The sequence below is a fragment of the Triturus cristatus genome, chromosome 1_2, assembly GCF_964204655.1.
Source record: "Triturus cristatus chromosome 1_2, aTriCri1.1, whole genome shotgun sequence".
Taxonomy (NCBI): Eukaryota; Metazoa; Chordata; class Amphibia; order Caudata; family Salamandridae; genus Triturus; species Triturus cristatus.
This window is the reverse complement of record NC_140580.1, coordinates 572,235,680-572,262,693: the sequence shown is the minus strand read 5'-3', so window position 1 is coordinate 572,262,693 and position 27,014 is coordinate 572,235,680. Positions and strand designations below refer to the sequence as shown.

General features: G+C 46.0%; 1 protein-coding gene across 3 annotated transcripts in view; it reads right to left on the bottom strand.

Moving 5' to 3' along the window:
- Positions 1–27,014, bottom strand: part of PDZD7 (PDZ domain containing 7) — a 573,233-nt gene that overhangs the window by 151,216 nt on the left and 395,003 nt on the right. For all 3 annotated transcript variants that reach the window (XM_085606490.1, XM_085606491.1, XM_085606492.1), the window contains one exon: positions 297–388. In XM_085606490.1, coding sequence (XP_085462616.1) covers positions 297–388 — 92 coding nt within the window. The remainder of the gene's footprint in view (positions 1–296; positions 389–27,014) is intronic.

Genomic DNA, 27,014 nt, shown 5'->3' with positions numbered 1-27,014 from the left:
TATAGTGCCACTGTTCAACATCGGATGCGATATTTTTGTATGTACTTGTGCAGATCTAAATTTGTTTCTGTTTTGCTACTAACTTTTTTCATTTTACATTTATTGGGTGCACACTGCTTCCACCTATCGCAGGACAAATTCGGTATTGTATATGAAAATTAGAATGTGTTCGCTGATTTTTTCCTTATGTCAGGATTTTTCTGTTCACTTCCCAAACATGAAGGTTCTTTTAAGTAACAATACCCAAATAGGTCAAGAAGACGCTTACAAAATTTCTTGAGGGATAGTTCACTTACCTTACATCTCTTATGAGCAAGAGCTTCTCCGGTCGGTCTAGAATGGCTAGAAGTGGCTTAACTAGATCCTCCACTCCTCCTTCCTCGACATACTATAGAAATGAAAAAAATGAAACTGCTATTAGTGATAGGTGCATGCAGTGGCTCAACCCTAACCCCACAAGAAGCAACTGCATGTGAGAAAAGGTAAGCAGTAGTAACAAACTTACAGCAGGTTTGCCCGGAGGGATTCATTTAGCATAAAGGTATGAAGCTGCAAGTCAGAAATAAACAACCTGCACATTTGTAGGTTATTTGAAAGACACTCTGCAGGCAATGTTGAGCACTGTCAATATTTTCACAAAATTCCCTCTATCAGGCACCCATAGTTAATACAAATACAATGCTTATGAATGGAGTTACCAAATGATCTCTTAATAGGGAAACATACTATGCTGATGTTTAGATGGAAGCATGGCTAGGCTTATACCAAACTATTTTGGTCTAACACTGAGCACTCCTGGGCCGCAGTTTTTTCCAACACCATGTCTCCCTACAAACCCCTGTCATGTCCATCACAGCAGAGTTTGATAAGGAATCAATTGTTCCAGGTTCACTCCTAGGTCTCTCACGGTTGTTGTGTTTTCAGAAGCACATTAGAGAATGAGGTATAGGATCCCATCAGTACTTTAGATTAGATACAGAGCACAATTTCCTGTCCAATCGGCAGGGGTGTAGCTTCAGAGGGGTGTTTGGGGTGCGACACCCCCAAATAAAAGGATTCTTGACTTGTTAGTTGTGCCTGGGGGCCCTGAATCGAGTCTGCAAAATGTGATACCAGATCGTCTGCAATCAATGCCAGATTCACTGCTTGTCCAAATTGTGTGATCCCAGAAACATTGTATTTCACAGTGCCTCCTTTTTCTTTATTATCACATATGAACACACTTTTAGATACTTGGGTTCAGAATGCGCACTGTAAAGAAACTACGCTTGATTTAATAGACTATAATGTTTCTCCATCTATAATAATAGGAGACTAGGCCATCTCTAGGGATAACATGACTACTGACTTGTCTCATAGTTTACCAATTGTATTGTTGTTGGGTGAGAGGGATGAATGTTTCCTAAAACTATCACTATTAATAAATATCTGTCTATGCAGTGATATAATCACATGTTGTAATGTGAAACACTTCTGTATGTTCAAGAATTATTTTTGGGAATTTTGAAGAGATTGTATCATATTTTTACATTATGTTTGTTGCATGTATACATGTCAAAACTCTTCATGGCTCGGCTCATACACAGACTATTAGAGCCAAGCTAGACACGTCCCAGCTCTAGCTTGACTCGCCCTGTTAATTGCGAGCCCTACTCTATTTGCGACTTATATCAAAGATATATTAATGCTACAGATTGTGGCTGCATGATGCAGCATAATTTGCCATTTGTGGGCGCATAATTTTATCAACCTCATCACATAATTTGGTCCTCCATTTCTGTAGGATGCCAGTGGCCATGACAGAATTATTTTGGCTGTTTCCAGTTGCAGAATGTCCTACCTTTCATGGACTGGTCATTCAGTCTCTAGAAATAAGTTCAACATGCGATCTGTCAGAGGAATCAACTTTACTTGAATGTCATTGGGAAGCTTCACCTGCCTTACATGAAGCAAAGCTTCAAAAGGAAACCTCTGTTCACCCTAAATTGCGCTGTTTGTATGCACATGGGTGCCCACTTGTGCATGCATGCATGTATGTCACTGGATCTATGCGCATGACTCCTTGTATGTGTATTCATCATTAGCTTGTTGGAAATGTGTGCACTCTGTGTCTTTGTGTGTGTATATCTGTCCGGCTGTTCTGCCTTTGTTTACTTCCACTATACAGTGGCCAAACCTATCGCTTTCAAAGAACTTCATGTCTTAAGAAACTCTGCAAGACATCGCTTCAATTCCACCCAGAGAAAACTAAAACAGCAGTATTTGCTCACCTTTAAAAAAGTAAGAAAAACATTTGTCTAACACACCTCAGTCCCACACCTTCAAAAATATCTATAAATCACTGAAGTGGGTAGTCACTTCAGTATTAACGTCCTGCTTAAGAATTAGAATCCAGCAGCGATACACAGCACTCGTCATCGCATGGCACGGCTTCCAGATCCTCCTGAGCACAGAGCTTAATAGGGGGTTCGCATGCCCCTGCTTTTTTTTTTTTGGGCAGTTTTATATAGCTCGAACTTGACCCGAAGGTATTGGAATGCCTTACATGGGCACCAGTTAGGTTACACAAGGACAAATTAAATTTGGTAGACACAAGGAGATTAAGTAATTTGCCCAGAATCACAGGAAGTTGAGCCCACGCAGAGACTCGAACCTGGAACCCAGCTCCAAAGCGGGCAGGTCTGGCCGTTACACCACATCCTCTCTTGTGGCAGATTGGTTTCATGTGTCAATAGGTCTTGCCTAGGCAGCGCTTGCGCTCTCTCTTCGAGATACGCTGTATTCAGGTAAGGACTTGAAGCTCCGCCCATCATTTCAATTGACTCCAGTTACTGTCCATTCTAAATGGTTTCTTTTGATTTGCGAATAGGCTTAGTGGCCCCTCCTTAGTACCGCTTTTTCTGCTTTTGTAACCTCCCATGAGAACTGGCCCTTTTACTTGTGTTGTTACTCAGTATGTTTCATTTATAGTCTGTGATTACAATTTTCTTAAATTATTTTCTCCTATTGCATGCACGACATGCTTTCCTGCAACGGTGCCCGATTTTCCACTCTCTGCTGACTGTCTGCTCCTTAGCGCCGTCCTGCCTCTGGGCGCCACACTGTAGGTTTCAGAACGGTACGCGTTTTTATATTTTTTATTAGTAATGGCGGCCGCTCGCTTTAACTATAGTGGTCGCGCACCTTCCTTTCTTATTTTTTACAGCGCGGCACGCTATAGCGGCCGTGCGCCTTTCTTTTCATTGGTGTACCAGCCAATGGAAGCCACACGCCTTAATTTGCAAAATGCGCACCTTGCCCCACGCCAGCCGTGCGTGATGTTTACAAAATGCAAAGCTCACCCGATTAAGGTTGGTTGGTCGCGGTTACGTCAAACGCAGCGACTCCATTTTCTTAACAGTTCTGCAATCTTCATGTTCAGAAGATCCCAAGAGCCCCGGGCAGGATGACACCATGCGCAGCCGCATCGTCACCCACAATAGCAACTTCCACTGCGACGAGCCTCTAGCTTGTTTTCCCTGGAGAAGCACGAACTTGTGTTAGCACTTCTGGGAGTATACCCTATACCCACTTAGTTGTCTTAAATGTCTAAGTTTAATTAAAACAAATAGGTTGGCCAACCCAGAGTTCTAAGTGTTGGACCGTAGTTTTAATTGATATGTTTTCATCTTTAAAATGTGTTACAGCTATAGTATAAAGTCCAACCTTCCTGCAGTGCAATGGAAACTCATGCAAGAAATGTATCTTACGTAGCTTCACAAAGCGTGTATCTTTTCCAGCAGCAAGTGACGGGAATCCAAATCTGAAAGGAACTGTAATTTTGTTTTACAGAATCTTTCCTTTGGCCTGCTGGTGTGGCCATAGTCAAATCTGCAAAACTGGTTTAAAAAATGGAAAAACACTTCACAGAAAAATAAAATATTGAAAAGGGACCACCAGTGCTTGGAGCCATCTAGACAGCACACAGGCACACACTTGTTCGCACACAGTCAATGTATGTAGGTCTTCAATGAGGATTGTGTGAACAAGGGAACGTGCACCAGTTATAAAACATTGATGTTATTTCTGCGAATGCTGGATTTTATGAGATGCAAAGTGGTTATTGTGGGTGCTTTGTATTGAGGAAATTGCACTTTTTGTTCCTGATTTTTTTAATTTTGTGGTTAGTCTGTTTGGTTAATGCACTTCCTGAATTTTGCGAGAAGTTCTGCAAGTCATAAAAAACATATATTGTACTTCATTGTCATGACAGAGACCTGGATGAACGCCTCCTCGGCACCCGACATCGCCATTGCCATCCTGAACGGCTACAAGATCTCCCGCAGGGACCGCACCAACGGAATAGGAGGAGGAATCGCCATCATCCACAAGAACACCCTCAGGGTATCGACCAGCACTGACGACACCCTCAGCACTGCCGAACACCTGCACTTCCAGATCCACACCGATCCCCACACCACCCGTAGAGGAACCCTTGTCTACAGACCCCCCGGACCCCGGCCCCAGTTCAACGACCCCATTGCCGACTTCGTCAGCACGCACGCCCTTGCTTCCACAGGCTACAACCTCCTCGGAGACCTGAACGTCCACCTCAAGAACAACAACGACACCAACTCCACCACCCTGATTGACAACCTCGCCAACCTCAGACTCAGACAGCTCGTCACCACACCCACCCACTCCGCCGGCCACATGCTCGATCCCATCTTCTTCATAAGCCCCCACGTCTCCTTCAGCCACACCACTTAACTCCACTGGACCGACCATCACTGCATCCACTTCACCTTCCGGAAACCCACCACGCACCACCGCACTCAACAGATCCCACCCCCCAACGCCGCAGCTGGAACAAAATCACAAAGGCCAGCTAAACACCACCCTCGCCCAAAGACCACCTGCCGACCCCACCGCCGCCGCCGTCCACAACCTCTGGAGTTGGATCGACAACTGCGCTGACACTCTCGCACTCATCAAGAAACCCTCCAACAGATGCACTAACAAGAAAGCCAGCTGGTTCACCATGGACCTCCAGGCCTCCAAGCAAACCTGCCGCACCGCGAACAGACACCAGACAGCTACACAGCCCAGAAGAACGCCATCTGTAGACACCATCACCTCATCAGATCCGCGAAAAGGGCTCCTTCAAGGACCAACTCGACCACAACGCGCACAACAGCAAAGAGCTCTTCAACATCGTGAAGAAACTCTCCAACCTCAGCTCCTCTAACACCAATGACATCGCACCATCGCAAGACCTGTGCGATTCCCTTGCCACCTTCTTCCATCGCAAGATCGCAGACATCCACAACCGCTTCAACGACCTGACCGCCCCAACAACCACCGACACCACAGATCCCGCGGCCATCACCCACATCGCTCCCCTGCTCACCTGGACCAACATAAACAACGACGACACCATCAAAATCATGAACACAATCCACACCGGCTCTCCGTCAGACCCATGCCCACACCACATCTACAACAAAGCTAGCGCCACCATTGCACCCCATCTCCGCAAGGCCATCAACATCTCCTTCGAGACCGCAACCTTCCCGGAGAGCTGGAAGCACGCCAAGATCAACGCCTTACTCAAAAAACCCAAGGCGGATCCGAGGGACCTCAAGAACTTACGGCCCATCTCCCTGCTCCCGTTCCCCGTGAAGGTCATCGAGAAGACCGTCAACAGACAGCTGACCCGCTACCTCGAGGAGAACAACATCCTGGACCAGCCCCACACCGGGTTTCGCAGCAACCACAGCACCGAGACTGCCCTCATCGCCGCCACCGATGACATCAGGGCCCTACTGGACAACGGCGAAACTGCGGCCCTCATCTTCCTGGACCTATCTGTCGCCTTCGACACCGTTTGCAACTGCACCCTACGCACACGCCTCCACAACGCAGGGATCCGAAACAAGGCGCTGGACTGGACCACCTCCTTCCTCTCCGGCAGAACCCAGAGCGTACGCCTCCCCCCTTTCTGCTCCGAAGCCTCCGAGATCATCTGCGGCGTACCCCAAGGATCATCCCTCAGCCCGACATTATTCAATGTCTACATGGCACCGCTCGCCCACGTCGCCCGACTGCACGACCTCAACATCATCTCCTACGCCGACGACACCCAGCTGATCCTCTCCCTCACCAAGGACCCCCTCACTGCCAAAACCAACCTCCACGTAGGAATGAAAGCCGTCGTCGAGTGGATGAAGAACAGACATCTGAAGCTGGACTCAGACAAGACAGAGGTGCTCATCCTCGGTTCCACCCCCTTAGCCTCGGACGACTCCTTGTGGCCATCCGCCCTGGGAAAAGCACCTACACCCACCGACCATGCACGCAACCGGGGATTTATCCTCGACTCAACGCTCTCCATGACCAAGCAAGTCAATGCCGTCTCTCTTCCTCCTGCTTCAACACCCTCCGCATGCTCCGCAAGATCTACAGGTGGATCCCCACTGAAACAAGAACGGTCAACCAGGCCCTCGTCAGCAGCAGGCTGGACTACGGAAACGCCCTCTACGCAGGAGCCTCGGCCAAACTCCTAAAACGACTACAACGCACACAGAACGCCTCCGCACGCCTGATCCTCGACATCCCTCGCCACGGCCACATCACCCCACACCTGAGAGACCTGCACTGGCTTCCCGTCAACAAGAGGATCACCTTCAAGCTCCTCACCCACGCACACAAGGTGCTCCACAACACCGGACCGGCATACCTCAACAGACTCACCTTCTACACCCCGAACCGACAGCTCCGCTCCGCCGACCTCGCACTCACCACCATCTCCCGCATCCAAAGAACAACCACCGGCGGCAGATCATTCTCCCACCTCGCCGCCAAAGCCTGGAACACCCTCCCCATCCTCCTACGGCAGACCCAGGACTAGGCCTGGGCAGTAAATTTCGTTCCGTTCGCGAAATTTGCGATATTTTGACATTTTCGCGTTCCGCGGAGAGCGCGAAAATGTCAAAACTTTCGTAACCTGCCGCAAAACGGAAGTATTTTTCTTGTTCGCACTTTACAAATGCATTCTCGCGCGCGCGATCGCGACTTACCGGGTCCCTGCATTTGCCGGCGAGTTTTCCTATCCATTCGCGCGCGCCACAAGATGTTGGATTTTTGGTAGCCGGTTGCGCTATCCCACGAGAGTTTGCGATCGCGAACACGTCATTGTGATCGTGAACAGGAAATAAGCATCGCGAGCAAGATGGCCGCACCCATTAGCGACCGCATGGGCAAGTTGGAGATATATTTCCCTGCGAGCATGCAAAAACACATCGCGAACGGGTGGGAAAAGCAATCTCCGCATCTTCGCAAAAGTTTTGCATGCTCGCGGAGATTTTGTGCAATTTTGCGATAATTTGCGAAAGTCAATTTCGCAAATTCCGCCCACCCTTACCCAGGACCTACTAACCTTCAGGAGGCTCCTCAAGACCTGGCTATTCGAACAGTGTGTGTCTTTTGCTTTCTCGCCCTAAGTGCGCCAGGTATGCTCAGACGTGAGTCCTGGGCTCACTGTGCCACTGGAATCAAAACAGGTCTAAACTGGGGTGGCATGGTGAGCAAAAGAAGGAGGAATTTAACCCAGATCTCTTGACTGGGGGTGAATGTTTTGATTTGTTCTGCATTCCGTCCATCAAGTGTGCGCCTTGAGACCCTCACGGGTGAGTAGTGCGCTCTACAAATGTATTGATTGATTGATTCTTACATGTATCACTTCTTCAAAAGCATATGCCACACTGCTATTTCTAAATAAGTTACTAGAACACAACTGAGCTAAAAAAGTTTGTTATGCTCCATACCACCACTTCAACATTACCTGAACAGAAGCACTTCTAATTCCAAAGTTACATCATTTTTTTTTTTTTAAAGTCATACTTTTAAACTTCGCTTTACTGTGATAAAACGGGTATCTGTCACTTTACTTTGGATGCCTGCAGCCCACGCAAAGAATTTGACACTTACCTTGACTTAGCAGGAGGCCTAACTACTACGAGTAAACTAGTGAGCACAGACATAAAAAAGTAAAAGACGCGCAATGCTGAAAAGCTGCTGCTGTTGATGTGCAAAAAGTTAAGCTTATTACAGCATGCTCCAGTCAGACAAAAACAGGCATGCGGTATGTAAAATTTCAACCATTAAAGTTTGATAATACCCCCAATGTGTGTTTCATATGACCAAATACTGTCTCAATAGGGGTTGTCTGCACCTTCGATACACACGTTTTTGCAGACTTCGATCTTTCCTATAGACTGGATAATCTTCGTCTTTAAGTTTCTACCTTAGTCTACATGTGAGGGCATATCTATCGCATAGGTAAAAACATTGCCATTTATAATGCCAATAGCTCCAACTCCAACAAATGTGAGACCTATTGCATTTCCAATGTTGTTTTATTTAACAGCTAAAAGTGAATTGATGGCTCAGTGAGCATCAGATAACAGCGCATCATTAAAAGTCTGCTCTGTTCACGCTGCCTAGGCGAGGGGCTGTCCTGCACCAGATTGTTGTCTACCCAGAACTGAGGACAAAGATACACGTGCGAACGAAACCTAGAACCTACAGCAGTATTATTGTGAGATAATGAGGGATGGAGTGCTCGTGCATTGCACTATGTATTTCGCCTCTGAATTTGGTGCTCTCAAAATGTGCCACATTAAAAGATCTACAGCTTCATCCCACTGCAACCAGGGTGCACGATGCACAGTGGCGGAACGTATGCCTTACTTTATGCCCATTCAGTATAAGATGTTACCAACAGCAGTTTACTGTTGTGCCATATGTGGCGGTGGCCGCAAAAAACGCATTGACGAGGGCAAACATAAATGGAGCAAGCTAGTAAACATATTAGTACAACGATAAATAATGCCTCACTGCAAATTCACATCGAATAATAGGAACACAACTGAGCAGGCTGTTTATGTAATCCAGCCCATGTCCTATAACTCTCTGGGTTCACAGCCTGAGGTTTTTATGATTTTCTTTGTTCATTTCCACAATCTAACTCAGGAAGTTTCCCTTAAATATGTTTAGCTTGGCTTGACTTCGCTGCTGTTTGCATGGCCTCTTGTTACCAATTCTTTCAAATATCCATAGAACAGGCTTTGGCTCCTACCAGAGAAGTAAGACTCTCGCTTCCTGGTATAGGCTAGTTGGTGAATTATTCTACATGCTAAGGAATGCTTGTATTTCAGTGCATGATCGACAATTTTACATCTGAATCAACACACATTACATTATTTAAGCCTGAACAGGGGCGTAGCTTGGTCAGTAAGATTGGAGGGTTGTGAGCTTCAGATTTCCCAACAATCACGTTGGTTAAAACACATTACTCTAGCAGGGCAGGAGGGAGGCCTTAGGGAGCAGTAGGATGAGAGAGGAGTGCAGATTGTGAGGGGTACTTATAACTCAATATTTTGTAAAATAACCATTTTAAGACCTTTAAAACAGAGACAAGAGTGTGTGTGTGTGAGCGTTATTGTTTGCATGTGTATGTAAAAATCCCAAGTTAAATCCGACAAACACCTCACCATACCTGACTTAAAGCACCTGTACCCAACTATTTACTACAAAATACATTTATTAGGGGGTGTAACATCCCAGATACCCCCCTGAAGCCTTGCCCCTGCGTCTGACATGGATAGCGTACAGTGTCGAATTTTTCACAGCAGCAGCCATAATTACAGCCCTTGCAACAGCCGTGCAAGAATCCTCCCACACCCAATGCACAAGTATACTAGTAGCAGTGAGAGATTACACAAACACACACCCTACACATACAAACAGCAGAGTAAGCTTCACCCACAATTGTTCAAAATTGTAAAGGTGAAGGGAAACAAACTGGCATCTGTGTTGTCTTTAGGCCAGCTCAGCATTTCTGGAGGGTAGGCTGTGAGTGTTTATATGGACCATGAAATTGTATGTGGGCCTTGGAGACTGCTTTTTGACCACACATTCCTGCCAAGTGATGCATACACAGCACTACATGGACACGGAGACAGACAGGGTTTGCGTTCCAATCAGACGATTATAGAGCGGTTGCCTGCAGGTGCTTCTACAGATGGCCTCAACATAAAACAACTTGTACCAAATGGTCTAAAAAAAGGCCCAAAAAGCCATGTTGGTAGTGGAAATGGGCATCTAAATAACAAAATAGCATTTAGTTTGAGACAATGAAAATCCTTATCACTCTCAGTACAACCAACAATGGCCAGACTGGGCTAGTAGGCCAAGATTTCTTTAACATGATAACACATGCACATAGCCTTTATATCCTTGGACTTAGGGTCCCCTAATGATAATGATCCTCTCTGCCCCCTAATTTGTTAAATATGTATCTTAGTTCCAGCTTAGCTCTGATTGACTCCATAGTCACCAAATGTCAGTTAAGCTGATGAGGGGTAGATTGCATTTATGCCCATGTATGCATTGTCTAGAGAGGACTGGAACAGGCTTGAAAACAGTGTGAAACTCCATATTCAGCTGATGTCTTTGGTGATGAACAGAGATGTAAGGCCCCTTCCCTCTTCCATGGCCAGCCCGTGCCCACAGTCGACAGCTTCCTTGGTTTCCATTATGATAACCAATTGACTTTCATCTCACATACCTGCCAAATTGCCCAGTCATACTTCTTCCAACTGAAACCTCGGAATCATCATTGAAAACAAGGTCACCATGAAATCACAGATCAACGCTGTCTCCTCCGCCTGCTTCCTCACTCTACGCATGCTACATAAGAGCTTCAAGTGGCTACCCTACACACGAGACACACCGTGACACAGGCCCTCATCACCAGTTGACTGGACTAAGGCAATGCCCTCAATGTAGGAATAACTGCACACCTTCTACAGAGACTTCAGACCATACAGAATTCTGCAGCCAGACTCATCCTCTGCCTTCCCTGATAAACCCACATCAAACCCCAACTCAGGCAACTCCATTGGCTCCCCGTACAGAAGAGATGCCAATTCAAGCTGCTGACACACGCACACAAGCTCTATACAACCAAGGACCACCGCCTGAACTTCCACCAACCACTGAGAAGTCTATGCTACGCCTCCCTTTCACTTGCCCATACTCCCTGCATCTACTGAAGCAGAAGTGGTGGACGCTCCTTCTCCCAAACCGCAGCACAGACCTGGCACAGCCTCACCACGCACCTCTGGACGATCACCTCAATTCCGGTATTTCGAATGGCCCTCAAGACCTGGCTGTTCGAATAAGCCCCTGGGACCTGCAAGAGCCTAGATACCCTCTCAGGTGATTAGCTGCGCTTTATAAATCCTGATTGATTGATTATTTTAATATTTTATGACATTTTCCAAAGCTCTCCGAGTCTCTCCATACCGTGAATATAAAATCCAGGTTGGATTCCATGCTGTCATACTTGAATAGCCCCCGAAAATCAAAAATTGTTGCTGCTTGACCTTTATCTGAACCAAGAATTTATCTGCACAGTTATCCGGTCTGTCATTGAATTCTGCTTTGTATTGGCCTAATGTTCCTGAGACCTTATGTTTTGAGCATTTTAGTTAACTTTGCATTTTGGTGTCCGAGAGGGTGGACAATCTAGGTTTGTTCACTTTGCCACCTTGTGAACTACCTCAGCGTCTATCTGAAACAGAGTCTGTCATCTTGCCTTCCATAAACAAGTGGAAAAACAAGCTTTTCACCGAAATAAGCAGGTACGTCCTGCTTCCAGTGCCTGCTTTTTCAGAAACACTTAGTAGCATTGGGCAGCATTTGTGTTCTTTCTAAATAACTAACATAACATTCCAGCCATAGGTGCAGGACCATGTTGTCCACAATGCCAAGGTCCGCGAGCAGATTGAGCAACACTTGACCGATATAAATAGAGACAGTGAATCTCACTTTGTCATGACCAGTCAGACCTCAAACAGAGACACGCACCAGTTTAGACTCTCCCAGAGGTAAGCCCAAAATACAACAGATCCTCGCGTGCCTGATACTTCCTAGAAGGAGCAAAACATTTGCAGCTTCATGATATTGTAGAATCTTTACAGAGGATGGAAGAGGAGTGAGAGAGTTTTGAGCTATTTACAGGCACGGAATGATGCTCAAAAACAATACCAGGAATTTATTATTGTAGGAAGGCTACAGTACCTCTTTCGCATCCTTATATTTCTCCCCAAGGGACAGGATTATTACTACTTACACTAAAAAGAGTATGAAGTAACAAATGCTTGCATCTTTTGTGAGCCCATCAATGATATTATTGGTGATGTAATAAGTAATGTATCAGTGATGTGACAGCTTTTGTCATTTCCATGTTAGTGGGTGGAAAATGCTGTGTCATCAAATAGTTGGCTCAGTACAGGATTAATAGAGTTGAAACCAATAGCGATCCCTGGAGAGAACAGCAATACTTTGAGGTAGTTCCTGAAATGAACCTCATACTCTTCACCATTGTTTTCTGGACCAAAATTTTTTTCACTGTTCGGGTCCAGATTTCCGTGGTAGGCATTTGTTGAGTGGCTAATGTGTTGGCCAGAACAGGGACGGGGATTATAAAGTGGTTTGTCCAGTCTTAAACCATCAACTTTGTTTTCAATTACAGAGCTTAAAGGAACCACCAAAGCAGATTATATCTGTGATTACTCACTAGTTTACAATGTATATAATTTATTAAAGAAATGCTACTTTCCCTCGACAAATCTAAATTAGGCTGGTGCAGTCATGCTCAATAGCAATACATTTCTTCTTAGCCATTACTTACAGATGAACGCTGCAGTATTGCTTTCAACATCAAGGGGTGTATGCAATGGATAGATATAGAAACACAGCTGTATTCCCACTTTCAGCAGACAGATGTGAAATCAGCCCTCATCTGTAGCATTTTGAATTGACCCCCAGCTAAGTTTTATCTATTTCGAGCATGCTTTATTATTCGACAATGCTTTACAGCTCAAAGACGATTGGCAGGAAATAAGCAAATGCAATGTGCCAACGGTAGCTCGGTGTTGGGGAAAGTTAAATAAAACAAGTGGTTGGTAGGACTGGAAGGACAGCCCTATCAGAAGCTAGGACAGTGCTGGGGATCCTACCCCGCTGCTCTCAGGGGCTACTCACTGGCCTCAGGAATGTGCTGATGTGCGCCGAGATAGCCCCATTTTAGCAGTTACACTGTGCTGTGCTGCTTGAGGAATGTGCAGTTTGTCTGCTAAATAAAAAGGATTGTGCCTGTGTTGGGGATCGTTGAGGTACTATGCTCCTCACATGCGCAATCCAGACATCCATGCACAGAGTGTGGTGTTTTTAGCCAACACTCTTTAGCTGGATCATCGCTCAGCCCACTCCTCCTCCTCCTCCAGGTTCTGGGAGGCTGCGAGAGGAAGAGCAAACTTCGAACGAGCTGCAGCTGTTGGAGGAGCTGTAGGAGGAGGAGGGGTTCTGCTCCATTTCGTTCGGCGCCTGGAGCTGCGGCTGGGTCGGGAGCCGCCAACGTGGGAGACCGGGGGACCCGGCTGTGGTGTTTGGGATCGGCAAGACCAGATGAGACCGGCAGCCAGCAACCGGTGCAGGAGCCAGAGCCGGAGTTAGAGCGGTTCTGCCATTGAAGGCTCACTCACCTGCTTACTCGCTCTTTCACACACCGCCCACCGCCCACCACCGGCCCGGCTCCGCTTTCGCTTCCCTCGCTCGGAGGGGGAGGGCGTTGGAGGCAGAAGCTCACGAGACAGAGGAGAGCGGCCGGGGGCTGAGCCGCATTTGCACTGGAGGCTGGCAGCTGGATGCTGGTGGATACCTGTGAGACTGGCAAGCAGCAATTAGAGAAAGAGAGAGCTTGAGTTTGAGCTTGAGCTTGACCCATGTAGTAGGCTCGCTCGCTCACACTTTGTTCACCTTTGCTTGCGTACTTGCTCCCTCCTGTTCCCTGTGCTCACAATAGTTGCCTGCTAAAGCCGCGAGTGCTTGTTGGAGCCACTGCTGTTTGTCTCGCGGCTGACGCGCACTCTGCTCCACTCAGGGCCCCCGAGAGGCAACCCTGGATCAGGTACCACTTCTACAGCACCCTCACGGCATCCCTACGGGCTTAAGTGCTGAAGCTGTAGAGGCCGCCAGGGGGGCGAAGGGCGAGAGGCGGGGAACGGTGGCTGTTGATAGAGGCTGACTGCACAATACGTCACAATACATCACAGCACAATCTACCTGCCTGCATGGAACTTTGAGTCACTTGAGTCACTTGGAGCTTTTAAATAAATTGCGAGAGGCTAGCTGTACGACCTCTGTTGAAGGGGCAATTTACTTGGAGGGTGCAGGCCTATGTGAGAAGATCTGCAGGGAAGGAAGAAAAGCACCTAGCAGCTGTAGTCACTGACAGCCACAACAAGAGACTGTTAGAGACTGTTAGAGACTGCTAGAAACTGTTAGTCATTTAGCAGGCCCAAGACGGGGCACCTGGCTTTGTGCAACAAAACCGGTTTAAGCACAGGACGCGGTCAGGGAAGCAGAGGAGTGTAGCCCCACAAAATAAAAAGAAACGGAGAGGAAAGCTTGCGACACCTAGTGCTGCCATCAATCAGATACTTGACCTGTCGCCAAGCGCATCTGGAGGCACAACAGTTAGTGCATTCCACCTACATCCACAAGAAGCTGGCCCTGTTGGCTACAAATCATCTGGTTCTCAACCAAAAATAACAACAAAATTTTCCTTTCTGAAAGACGCAGGGTCAGCTGTCTTCTCAAGCAACATGAAAATCATGGGGTTACCCGTTCCTCCGAGTCCTATAGTGACTATCTGCAAGGACAATTTAGGCGAGAACATAGAGATAAGCAAGCCACAAATACATCAAGCGACAGCCACTGGCAAGTTTGATGAGGCAGAACCATTGCAGGGGGGAGGAGACCCTAATATAACCACACTGAGCAGTTTAGGGGTCCCACCCTAAGTCTTGGCTGCAGAGCACATTCAATCCACGACCTCGCTAATTCACCTAGAGACAACGAGCGACTTCGCAGCCAAAAACATATCTTCTCCCCAGGTCAGTCCAGATCCCATGCCCAAGTACGTCATACCACCTTTAAAACCCAGCGCAAATGGCAGTACAACCGATGCGACAGAACAAGGAGCGGACTTTTTTGCAATTACACTGTTGGCACCACGAGAGCATCCACTAGTCAGGGGGGAGGGCGAAAGAGACCTACCCCAGCCCTCAAACTAAAGGCAGAGCTGGTCTGTGCCTTCACCAGGCGAGGAAGAGGCTCATGCTGCGGAGAGAGATCTCTCCTTTTTTTTTTTAATCAAAAGAATGGGAAAACATGCTCACATCATATGGTAAAGACGCGCCCGGCCATCCCAGGCCATCACCAGTCCCAAATGAGAGGAAGAAGGAGGATCTTAAACAGGAGACGGCATGGGCCACAGCTTTGGACATCTTACAAAGGTCAGCTGATGCCATGACCTACCAAGCCAACAAAATGGACATACAATTCATTCTTTTAAATACATTGGCAGTGTATGTCGCTAATATAGACAACAAAATCACAGATCTAAACAACCTGATCAGACGGGCCCAAGCGGACGTCGACCCCCCCGCGACAAGGATGCGACTGCTCACCAATAATTGAGAAACTAAGTAAGCTGCCAAAGATGATGACAAAATTGATGGAGGACATAAAAGAAACTACAAATGCAAAGCCTCTGCCCTCAAGCAAAAGAGAAGACACCATATGCCCCGTAAACGAGGCCACGGTGGTGGCAAATTTAGGGGTAAGAGGGGCCGCAGTCAGGGCCATGTCACCATCTCTGGAAACTCCGGCCACCGGCAGTACAACGATCGATCATTAAAAACTCTCAGCTGCAGGCAAAGTAGACCCCACCTCACCATCTCATTCAGATCAAGACTTAGAAGACCTTAACGGAAAGGGGAAAAGACAAAAGAAGCGAAAAGGCCGAAATAAGAATCGCCGGTCCAGGCAAGACCCGAGTCTCTACCCACTGTTCAACACTTACAAACGAGCAGATTCAATCGGGCAAAATGACCCAACAAGAACAGACTAGGAAATCAAGGGAATAGAGACCCCAACAATTTCAACCAACAGTGTCAAGCAGCATCGGACGGGTTCCTCATCCCCTGAGAAGGAAAAGGAAGCTTCAGGAGAGAACCAGGTGCACTTAAGAAAAGGGGGGAAAATTGAGCCAAGTGCTAACATCCAAATGGCATTCCCGAACCCCACGTCCTCGACAAGAGAAGAGGGCCATAGGCGTACAAGGCTCATAGAGCCGCCTGGTAGCATTAAAGCACTCAATCAGGCTCAAGTCAGTAGCCAGCATAATGTCCATCAGGGCAACTTTTCAACATCGGCACAGGGCAATGGAGGTAAAGCGCAAAATGGATGCGGCGCAATCCAAAAGAGCCCTAGAGCATTGAGCAGGTCGACTCCCACACCTGAGCACAAAGCAACGAAGGGGGGAATACTTGGACCTTTGACAGGACCTGTCCTAACCCACTGTGTGCTAAGACCCGAGTTACTATCCAGGGCTGATAAGGCCCCTTCTCACGGAGCTACAACCTTCACACTTTTTTATCCAGAGTATAAGTCGAAAGGCAGCTGCGACATACTTAACTGGGGGAATATCATGAAACTGATAGAAGCCATTAGTTTGTCTAACGTTGTAACCTAACAAGACATCATCTCTATAGAATTTATAGCACCAGGCCAGGGGCAAACAAATGAAGCCACGAAGGTCACCAGGCGCTCAAGTGAGGTAATGAACAAGATCTTAAGTCACTCGGAAACCTTCAATCAGTGGGGTATCACTATACTTCCCAGCAGGAAACCAGGATACCCGCATGTTCTGCAGAAAATCCGAGCCATCGAGCGCCCGCGAGCAGGACAGAGAAAGGTCTACTCGGTTCTGAGGAGTGCCCGGGATAAAACTCCCACCCACGACTCGGAAGAAACGAAAGCAAGAGATGTGAGGTTCTGTAATTCTCGAGTCTGACTCCATTTTGTTCTGTGCCACCATTTCGTGTTGCCCTCACGTAGGCCTGTGAAGGTAGCCTGGCGAATAAAGTGGCCTGGCCTTCTTAGTTCATGTATACATTAACTAGGTTTCTTTTTGACTCTGAAATGAACTGTAAGAAACTGACCTCTGCACCTGAAACTGACCCCGCAAAGCCAATTTCCCTGATCGATCTTTGTCTGAGATTGCCAATCAATGTTCAGGACATCATTAACTTTTAGTTTCCTTGCACATGCCTTATCTTGTTCAGCATCTGTTACTAGCTGCAGCTAATAAACTTGGTCTCTGATGCCATCCAGAAGTATTCCGTGTCTCTGTATACCAAGACAGGTGAACTCGAAGATCTTAGGCGTGCCCCTGACGCTGCTGGGTTAAACCCCGGTTCTTCAACTGGCGCCCAACATGGGGCGACTTCAGCGGTACTGGTCCAAGCCCGAAGATTGTGAGGAGCCCCGTGAGGAAATTCTGGAGGACGGCTGCCACTTCATCGACCCCTGCATGTCGACGTGGACCGAAGGTTTTTTTCTGCGAGGCTTCCACTTTCCGACGGCTGCGAAGGACTGCTGCCCTGACTGTCGCCCTGTCTTGGACCCTCGTGTGATGATTTGTAAGGCGAGACGTTAGACGGTCTTCTGGTGGCGTGACAGACATTTTGGTTAAGTATAAGTGGGTCGCTCCCACGACTTTGTTTTGTTTCTTGGTTTTGATTCGGCCATTGCAATAGTCGGAGCCGGGGGGTTCGTATATTTGCGAGTGTATCATTTTTGATAACCCCTTGAAGTTTGAAGCAAGACTAGTGAGCTAAAAGATGCCTGTTTTAGCAAATTTAGGAAATGGTTTTGTTGTAGTTGTAATAGGGATTCCCGATTGGAGGATTCGTGTCCGATACCTCCGGTTGGAACTCCAACTTATGAGCTTTATTCAAAGCATGGTGTAGGTCCCATTACCTTTAATGAAGTATGAGTCCGTTATACAAGGAAAGATGGTGTTTTACGATGGCCCCAACATGGTAGTTTTGAATCAGATGTTTTAGATAACCTAGAAGTTGCGCTATTTAAGAAGAAAGCCCGGCCGGCGATGTTTGACTCTTTCCGCCTTTGGCGTAAGGAAGCCAAACAGCGAGAAATTAAGCAAGCTAAGAGAGATAGGAAGGAAAGGAATATATCGGTAATGCAAGCTGCTAGGCAGTTTAAGGAAGATGAAGAAGATCGTGCGATTGAAGTGTCAGATAGACAACATTGCATGGCCATTGACAAATGTAACCCGGCTTTGCCACCTCCCCTTTCAAATGTGACTGTAGACCCTGAAAAGGATCCTTTTATGTTACATTTACTGAGATTACCACCCCCTTATGTGCAGGGTGCTACTGCACCTCTGTTACCTCCAGTTGTTGCACCCCTTGTTGTCGTTCAACCCCCTGTTGCTGTTCAGCCACCCGTTGCTTCACAGGTGGTTCTTCCTCCCTCGGCGCAGCCCCCTCCAGGGCCGCCAGCCTTGCCTCAAACTCCTTTGCCTTACACTCCTTTATCTTCGACTTCTCTTATTTCTATCCCAACGTCTCTGTCACCTCAAAACACTTTGTCTCCTGTCCTCATGTCAACTTCTTCTCCTTCTGCTCGGCAACAAATGACTGAGACTGTCACTAGTCTTTTGTCTCCTTTCTTTGGGTCACTGAATATGACCCCTGTTTCTGAACGTAAGCAGAGACGTAGTCAGCTCCCTGGTCCCGAAGAGCGGGCAGTGTTAGATCTCCTTGCTCATAGATGGGTTTCGAATACCTCCAAGTACAGTCCACAAGTGGTTATGGATATCTTCCTACTGTGGGAGGCACCAAAATAAAGGTATGTTTTTAATGTCACGTGTACCTTCCTTCGTCAGGAGTGGGAAGATAATGAGTTGGGTTCAATTCCATTGGAATTGCTTAATGTTCAGTCTGAATTTGCTAAAGGGACGATAGTGGGTTCTGATGTTGAGGAAGCGGTAGAGACACTACTCACTTTTAGGTCTAGACTTCCACCTCAGTCATTGTTCGAACCTGACCCTTCTATTAGGAGAAAAGTGAAGCAGTATCCTATGAGAGAGGTTCCCCCTGTATGGAGAGAGGCAGTTGTGGCTGATGCCACTCATGGTATTGCGGCTGCACCGGCTCATTTTCAGCGAGTGTGGGTGCATGTCCCTTGGAAGAGAGCTGAGGTCCTGGTTCTTAAGCAGACTTTGCCTGACCCCCGTAAAAATCCTGCTGGTTATTATAAGGAGTTGTCTCAGACAGTTGATGCGTGTGTTATGAATTTAGCTGACATAGATATGTTGATGGGTAATGTAGTTCCTCAACCCTTGTGGGCGAAGATCCGTCACGAGGATCACGCGACAGAGTTAGGAGATACGTGGGTTAATATTACTGCTGCAGATGGTCGGCAGGTAGGAGGTGCCAAACCTGAACCCTTAATTGCAGAACTAACTGGTAGGATTATTAATTTAATGAAAACTATGATGCCTCCTCTGCGGGTGAATTGGGACAAGTTAGCAGCATGCAAACAAAAGAAAGACGAGAGTGTGTCTGATTTCTTCACTAGGTTTGAGGAAACATTCATTGATCATAGTGGTCAGGATATGAGTACAGAAGGTGGTCAGAGGTTGTTTGTAGATAAGTTTGTTTTTAATTTACTTCCTGAACTTTCTAATAAGTTAAAGGACTCTGAGAGTTCATGGGCTGTTTCTTCTTCGGCTCAGATATTGGCTACTGCACAATACTATGAGAATAGAGATAAAGATGAGAAGGATAAAGTAGAGAAGAAGACTGGAGAATTAAAAACGAAAGTTCTTCTGCAGCAGGCTTATCCGCCTCGCCCTATTCAGCGTCAGTTTCAGCAACCTTCCCAGTTTCAGCAACCCCCACAGTTTCAGAAACTGTTGCAGGTCCTGCCAGATGGGTTGTGGAAGGAGGAATGTGTGAAGATACAACAGAAAGTGTGAAGATGATTCAGGCAGAAGCTACAAAGAAAGAATTGAGTATGTGGAGAGAGAGTATGGGAATGTTGGATTCAACAGGCTGTTGGGTTGAGTTGTCAGAGCACCAGCGATGATTGTTGCCGGATGCATATGTGCTTCCGGTGGTTACTATGGCTCATGGGTTGGCTCACATTAGTTTAAAAGGGATATGTAAGTTGTTGGCTCCGGTATGGCAGAATGGTGGAATTCCTAAGTGTGCTGAGAATTTGGTTAAACACTGCATGATGTGCTTGATGCATAATCCTGGAAAGGGAACCCCAACTCCAGCGGGTCATTTTGCTCCTCCAACGTATCCGTTCGAGGTGCTGCAGATAGACTATATTCATATGGAAAGATGCAATAACTTGAAGTATGTCCTTGTGGTTGTTTGTGCCTTTTCCAGATGGATAGAGGCCTCCCCCCTAAAGGATAATACTGCCTTGTCTACAGCCAAGGTTTTGCTCAAAGAATTCTTTCCCAGATATGGCTTGCCGAGGATAGTATGGAGTGATAATGGAAGTGAATTCGTGGGTCAGATTATGAAGAAAGTATGTGCGGGTCTGGGTATTAAACAGAAATTCCACGCTGCGAATCACCCTCAGTCAGCAGGCCTGGTCGAGTGCTATAATGGCACTCTGAAGCTGAAGTTGGCCAAGGTGCAAGCGAGCTCTGGTCTTACATGGCCTGATGCCTTACCATTGGCACTTTTGTCCACGAGAACGACAGTACATTCTCGCGTGGGACTTAGCCCATACGAGATTGTTTTTGGACGCCTGGCGAATGTCTGGGGTGTGCCGAGGCCTTAGAAGTACAGTGATATCGAGTACCCTATGTTGGTTGACTACTTGATTTGACTGCTAAATTGCGTGCTCTTCACCAACAGGTCCATGACACTTTGCCTAAACACAGTCAACTCTCATGCTCCCAAACTAGGCAGCTTAGAGCTGTCAAATCTATTATATGCCGACGACGTAGTCCTCCTAAGTAATACAAAGGTAGGCTTACAAAGGCTTATGGAGGCAATGGCCGCATACTCAAATAAGAAATAGCTCCAGATAAATAACAAGAAAACAAAAATCTTGGCGGTTCGCCCGGGAAGGCCTAAAAAGCTGGCATGGGTTTTAAATTCGGAAAGCATTATAGAATCCAAATGCCACAAGTATTTAGGAGTCCTCTTCAACAACAACGGAAGGTACAAAAGCCACCTGGGAGAGCAAAAAAAGAAAGGAACAGCGTTAGCATTTGCTCTCAGTTCCATCCATAAGAAACTACTCGGTCCAACATTCGCTCTTACACTTCAGGTGGCACAGGCAAAAATCACCCCAACCTTAACATATGGAAGCGAGGTGCTAAAAGGACTGGACAGCGGCCAATTAGACACAATCATAGCAAAAAAATTTAGAACAGGCTTCCAACTACCATCTTTCACATCACCGGCACAAATCAGGCTGGAACTGGGCATCTGTAAACAATCACTGGGCAGAATGATGAATTTCCTAATGTGCTGCCACAAGCTGAGGTCATCAAACGAGGGCACCTTAGCGGAACACCTATGGTCAAATCTGAATACAAAATTATGGCAAGCGGGGCATCACTATCTGTCAAGCGGCCTAAAAACCCTAGGTCTGAGCGATGTATGGGACCTACACGTTAGCCAAACCGAGTTCAAAAGGCTAACAAAAATAAGTGCAAAAAAGCTCTCCTCAATGGAAGACAAGGCGAGTCTCGCAAGAAGAAGCCATGGTTGGATGACCCTCACTTCATACGATCAGCTGACACCTCAGAGCTACTTAACTTGTACTTTCAATGCATGCACTAAACTCTGTTATTTAAAACTAGGATTGGGGGTGATCAACTTGTCCTGCTATCTTCCCAAATGGAAAAGAGAACAAGCCCTGGAGCCATGTCGATTGTGTGGCAATCATAGGGAAGACATAATTCATGTTCTGTGCCTGTGTCCAAGCCTCCTGAAAGAAAGAAGGTCCCTCCTACTGAGGGCCTGGAACAACAAGGAAGTTAGATCGTGCAGATCTGCAGTATTGGCCTGCTTCGACCCATGGAATACACACTTAAACTGCGCACTGGTGAGGTTTATGGACTGCGCAGTAAAAAAACTAGGGGAGGTGAGCTGTTGAATGCTACCTCAGCTAGAGGCGCAGATCCATGGACCTCCACGACAACGGGAAATTTTCCCTTCCGGGCACCCTGACATACGAAAATCTGTCAGAATTGTCAAAGCATAACTGATACAAAAAAGGGTTGTGCGCACAGGCTGGACACCTTTGGGTCTTTTTTTTTTTTGTTGCATATTTATATAGCGCGAACTCGACCCAAAGGTATTGGAGCGCTTTACATAGCACCGTATTTACATTACACATTCAGGCACGGGGAGATTGAGTGATTTGCCCAGAATCACAGGACGTGGACGCGACTTCGAGGCTCGAACCCTGGTTTCCTGCACCAGAGGCGGCAGCGCAGCCGACAGACCACATCCTACAAAGTCTTCAAAAGCACCTGCGGTGCAGCGCACCAACAAAAGAGCTCAGACATGTGGGGGGCCCGGGTGCTTTTTATTACTGGAACCAGGGTTCTACTTTTACCAAACCTAATAAGTGTTATATTTTTTATCAATTTAATAAGTGTCATAATTTTATCTTATGTACCTTGCAAAGGTTTCTTTTTAAATCATGCAATAAAGATTACTAAAGCACTCCTCCTCCTCCAGTCATCAGGAGAGGCCGAAGGGGCTTATCTGCACCCTGTAGAGCTCACGGAAACACGAAAGTTGTTACAAGTGTAATAATTTAACTTAGCAGTGGCTCCGTGAATTATGTGGTGGTTCACAAGTGACACTGCTAAACCCTAAAGGCCCTGAAGATGAACCGATACTTGTCAGTTGAATTGTAACAGGGAGAATGGCATGCTGGAGAAAGAGGGCCACTGGGGGCACTCAGAGGACAGATCAACAAACAGAAAGAGCCCAGTGCCATCTCTCTCTCTCTCTCTGGTCAGTAATACAAGCCCGGTGAGAGGAATGGGGCCTTGGCTACAAGGCTTGTGGAACCCTGAACCAGGCCAAGAGTCATGTGAAACTGGCCCAGCCTGAAGCAGCACTCTCAAAAAAAAAAAAAAGACAATTTGTTTACTTGCTATCGAGTTTCCCTGTTTCGCGAATTAAACCATTTTTTTGCAGAACCTAAACTGAACAAGCACTGGCAAAGCCAATAGGTCTCGCCTATGGGACCTATTAGCATTCGCAATGGTTTTTAGCCATGCCATACAGCATCCACGATGGGCAAGACACGAGTAAAGAAACAATTCTCCAGGGGTGGGACAGACATATGATGGATAAGGGAAGTCATCCAATAAGAAGCGAGCAAGTGAGAGTGACAGGAAAACCAACCAATGGTAAACAATGTGCGAGCTCCAAGTCCTTGTATGTTCTCTGTAAGCCGCAATATGTCTTGCAGCAGACAGCAAATCAACAATCTACTAGGCTCGACACTAAAATTCCTCCACCCCATCTATACTACACATTATGACAGCACTAATTGTGTGGTGGCTTGATTTCAGGGGGATGTTACCTCAGTCAAATCTCCTTTCCCCTTTAAATTGCAGGTGGGATTGCTGCCTGCACAGTAATAGGAGGACTAGCTGCATCAAACAGCAATCCAATCTTCACCAATTAGATTACCTTTCAGGGTTTAAACCTTTTCATTAGTGAGAAATAAATACATCAGATGCAATGCTCCAGAGCACATGTCCAAAGAAGACCAAAGCCAAGGTACGTGAAGTAACACTCAGATTCCAAATTACTAATTTTCCAGATGGCATTCTAGTAAGGTATCAGAAATCAACTGTCCTGAAGAACCTAAGAGGGAAAGGTGCTGCACTGTAAGACAACACTTATCCCTCACTTTTACAACTATATCACCTTATTACCCATTATTGCCCTCCTCCGGAACAGTGCCCTCATCAAGGATGAAGACATGGCAATCGGCCCTAAAACAAGACATTTCTGAATCGTCTTGATGTTCAGACCGTTTTTTGGCATCAAAGGATATGTATTTCTCAATTACTCAACACTGTTTAAACATTCTAATAAACATAAGCAAAAATGACATAACCCAAAGCATGAAAACACCACTGTAGAAGTTATTTTGCACTCAATATAGGATATTACACGTATTTGGGATAATTGTGGGGAGTAAATGATGGAAACACAATGGTGCCTTTATTTTTGGGACATATCAGTTCACTGTAATCCTATACAACTGAACGTGTGGGGACCATGCATGAATGTCATATTGAAGGGTTCCCTGGGATGATCAAGTTTATATGAAGTACACTCAGTCTGTAGATTTATTTAGCGTGGCTTATCACCCGTGAGGGTATCCAGGCACTGTCAATGGGCACGGGGAGATTAAGTGATTTGCCCAGAATCACAGCATGTTACGCTGAGACCCGAACTTGGATCCCCAGCTTCCGAGTTGGCAGCTATGGCCGCTGAGCCACATCCTCTCAGTTGGTAGTCTTGCGTTTCAACGCCTATGATCGCGGAGAATGGATTACTCAGTGAAGGTTCTAATAAGGACTGGTGTGATCCTCGTGGGAGAAAAGTCATCAACCCCCCTTACACACGTCCATCTAAAACCAAATGGAGTGAATATGACTGACTGTGGGACACATCTCAACAAGCAACCCTTTCTCTTGATACTCTCCAAGTAAGTGTGAGCAGCAAATTCTTTGGCAAAAACTAATGTTTTAAGTTGGTAGTCTACCCGGAATGGTTAAGTATGGGACTGACTTCAAGGGAATCCAACATCTTTTTAATGGCTGACAGGGCTTCTTTGAGTACATGGTCGCGAGATGTGTCAATCATTATATCACCAGAACAGTCCCACCTGCAGCAGTTTAATGGGTTGACCCTCTTCTAGGGAGTCTTTAGCATCAGGATAATAGAGAGTCAACAGGCTTCCCACCCGGGTAATAAGAACATGAACCATCCTTTTCATTTTATCATGAAGTAAATTAGCAGAAGGGGACAGACACACAGGTGAACACCTCTCTGACAATTAATTCCACTCTTGCATTCAGTTTTATATATATAGTTTTCTAGGATTTATTATTGCTTTCATACCCATTTCAACCACTAACTGGAAGGAGGTTGAAAGCAGAAAAATAGGAACAATAGGCTATGTCCCAGTAAAATGTCAAAACTGTGTAGAAATGTTTGTTTTCTGACAAAAGTCTGTCTGTTCTTGAAAGCTGGGAAGATGGTGATTTAGCACCACAAAGCCTTTGTTGATACCTTGTGCAGGGAAAAAAACAGATGATTTCTTCTGCAGCACTTTTTCCCCATTTTTCTGAAAAAACTGAAATTAGCTGACGCAAATTTAGCATGGATACCTTACATGGATAAAACGTTATAGGAGCCTAAGCGTGAACTACCCCAAATAGCCCCAAAAAGGCTTTATGTGGGTGGGAGGGGGGAGAGGGTTGGAGGCCTAGCAGCAAAAGGGTTAATGTCTGATAACATTTCCCACTGAGGTGGTAGGTGCAGTAGCATATTGCCTCAGCCCCTTTTTGTGTAATAATATAAAATCAGAAGATACTAATATTTTAAAATTTGTATACAGACAGTGGCCAATAACAGCTAAGAGAAAGTTTTTCTACAACCCTTGCTAGACTCGCCTTTGTGGAAAAAAAATATATTTATAGAATAGCTACAGAGAAAAGAAACTTGCCCTTAACAAAGCATTGTCTGACAGCAGCCTGCAAGTAACAATACATTACCTTCTGGTAAGGCAGAAACTGCTTTGCCATGAATGAAGCGAATGGCCTATAAAAAATGTGATAAGACAGATAGGACTGTTGCAGCTAGACAATGGGAAAATGTCTTGAAGCAATGAAAGGCAAGGACAGGTACATAACACAAGATCAGCAAAGGTGAGTTAATCCCAGAAATTTTATAGATACATCAGTGGCAGACCAAGATGAGGTGGCATGGTAAACGCAAAATGTACAATTCAATTTGCCGCAAAATGAGAACTGAAAAGATTGAACGCTTTCAATTAACATTTCAGAATAAGTAAAACTTGTAACTCAACCACTAAAAACAAACAAAGCTTGTGAACTACATATTGGCAACATTTTATAAACAATATACATTGGAAATCTGACACAGATTCTCCCCCAAAAAATGCAATCTCCTTTTCAGGTAATAGTATGACCAAAACATACATCACATTCCACACCGTAATCCAAATCCTAGTGTCTAGTGGTGGATCCCTGCTTAGGGATCACCTTCCTGCGTTGACCCTCAAGAAAGGATCCACTAGGGAGAGATGTCATTAGAAAGGGGAAATTCTCCCCTTTCCAATGACACCTCATCCATGTAAACTGGTGCTCGAGGGCAGAGATATGCCTCCAAGCAAAAATCCAGTACTGCATCTCATTTCACTTTCAGTGAAAGGACATCAGCGCTCCACTCCTCCCCTGCTGGCTGTGACGACAACCCAGCCCCACCCAGTAAACCTCCCTCAGTGGAAAACTAAAAGGTTAATAATGTTGCGCGATTATCATTTTATTTTTTATTTTTCCTTAGTGGGGCGGCGCTCCTCCACCTTATCGGAGAAGCCGCCGCTGCTGAATTCAGAGAGAAGCAGTTGCATTGAGAGGACAGGACACCTACCACAGGCAACGTGTGCCAACTCCCATGAGCTATGGTCCCTTGCAGGTTTAACTTGGTTAAATAAGAGAGAGACACTTATTATTAAAAAAAGACAACGGTTAAATAAAGTGACGTTATAGTTAGGTGTGGAAATGAGAAATAATGTTTAAAAAAACAAAAATCCACTCAAATTTGCCAGTTATAGTGTAGCGAACTAACTATAACGTGTGTAACCGTTAGGTACTGCTTATGACCTCACATATTACATCAGTTATAACAAGTTAAAGGACATCACCGATGACTCTATCGACAAATAAGGTATCACGATTGTTTTTTTAGAACATTTTTTTACCTTTTTGACCT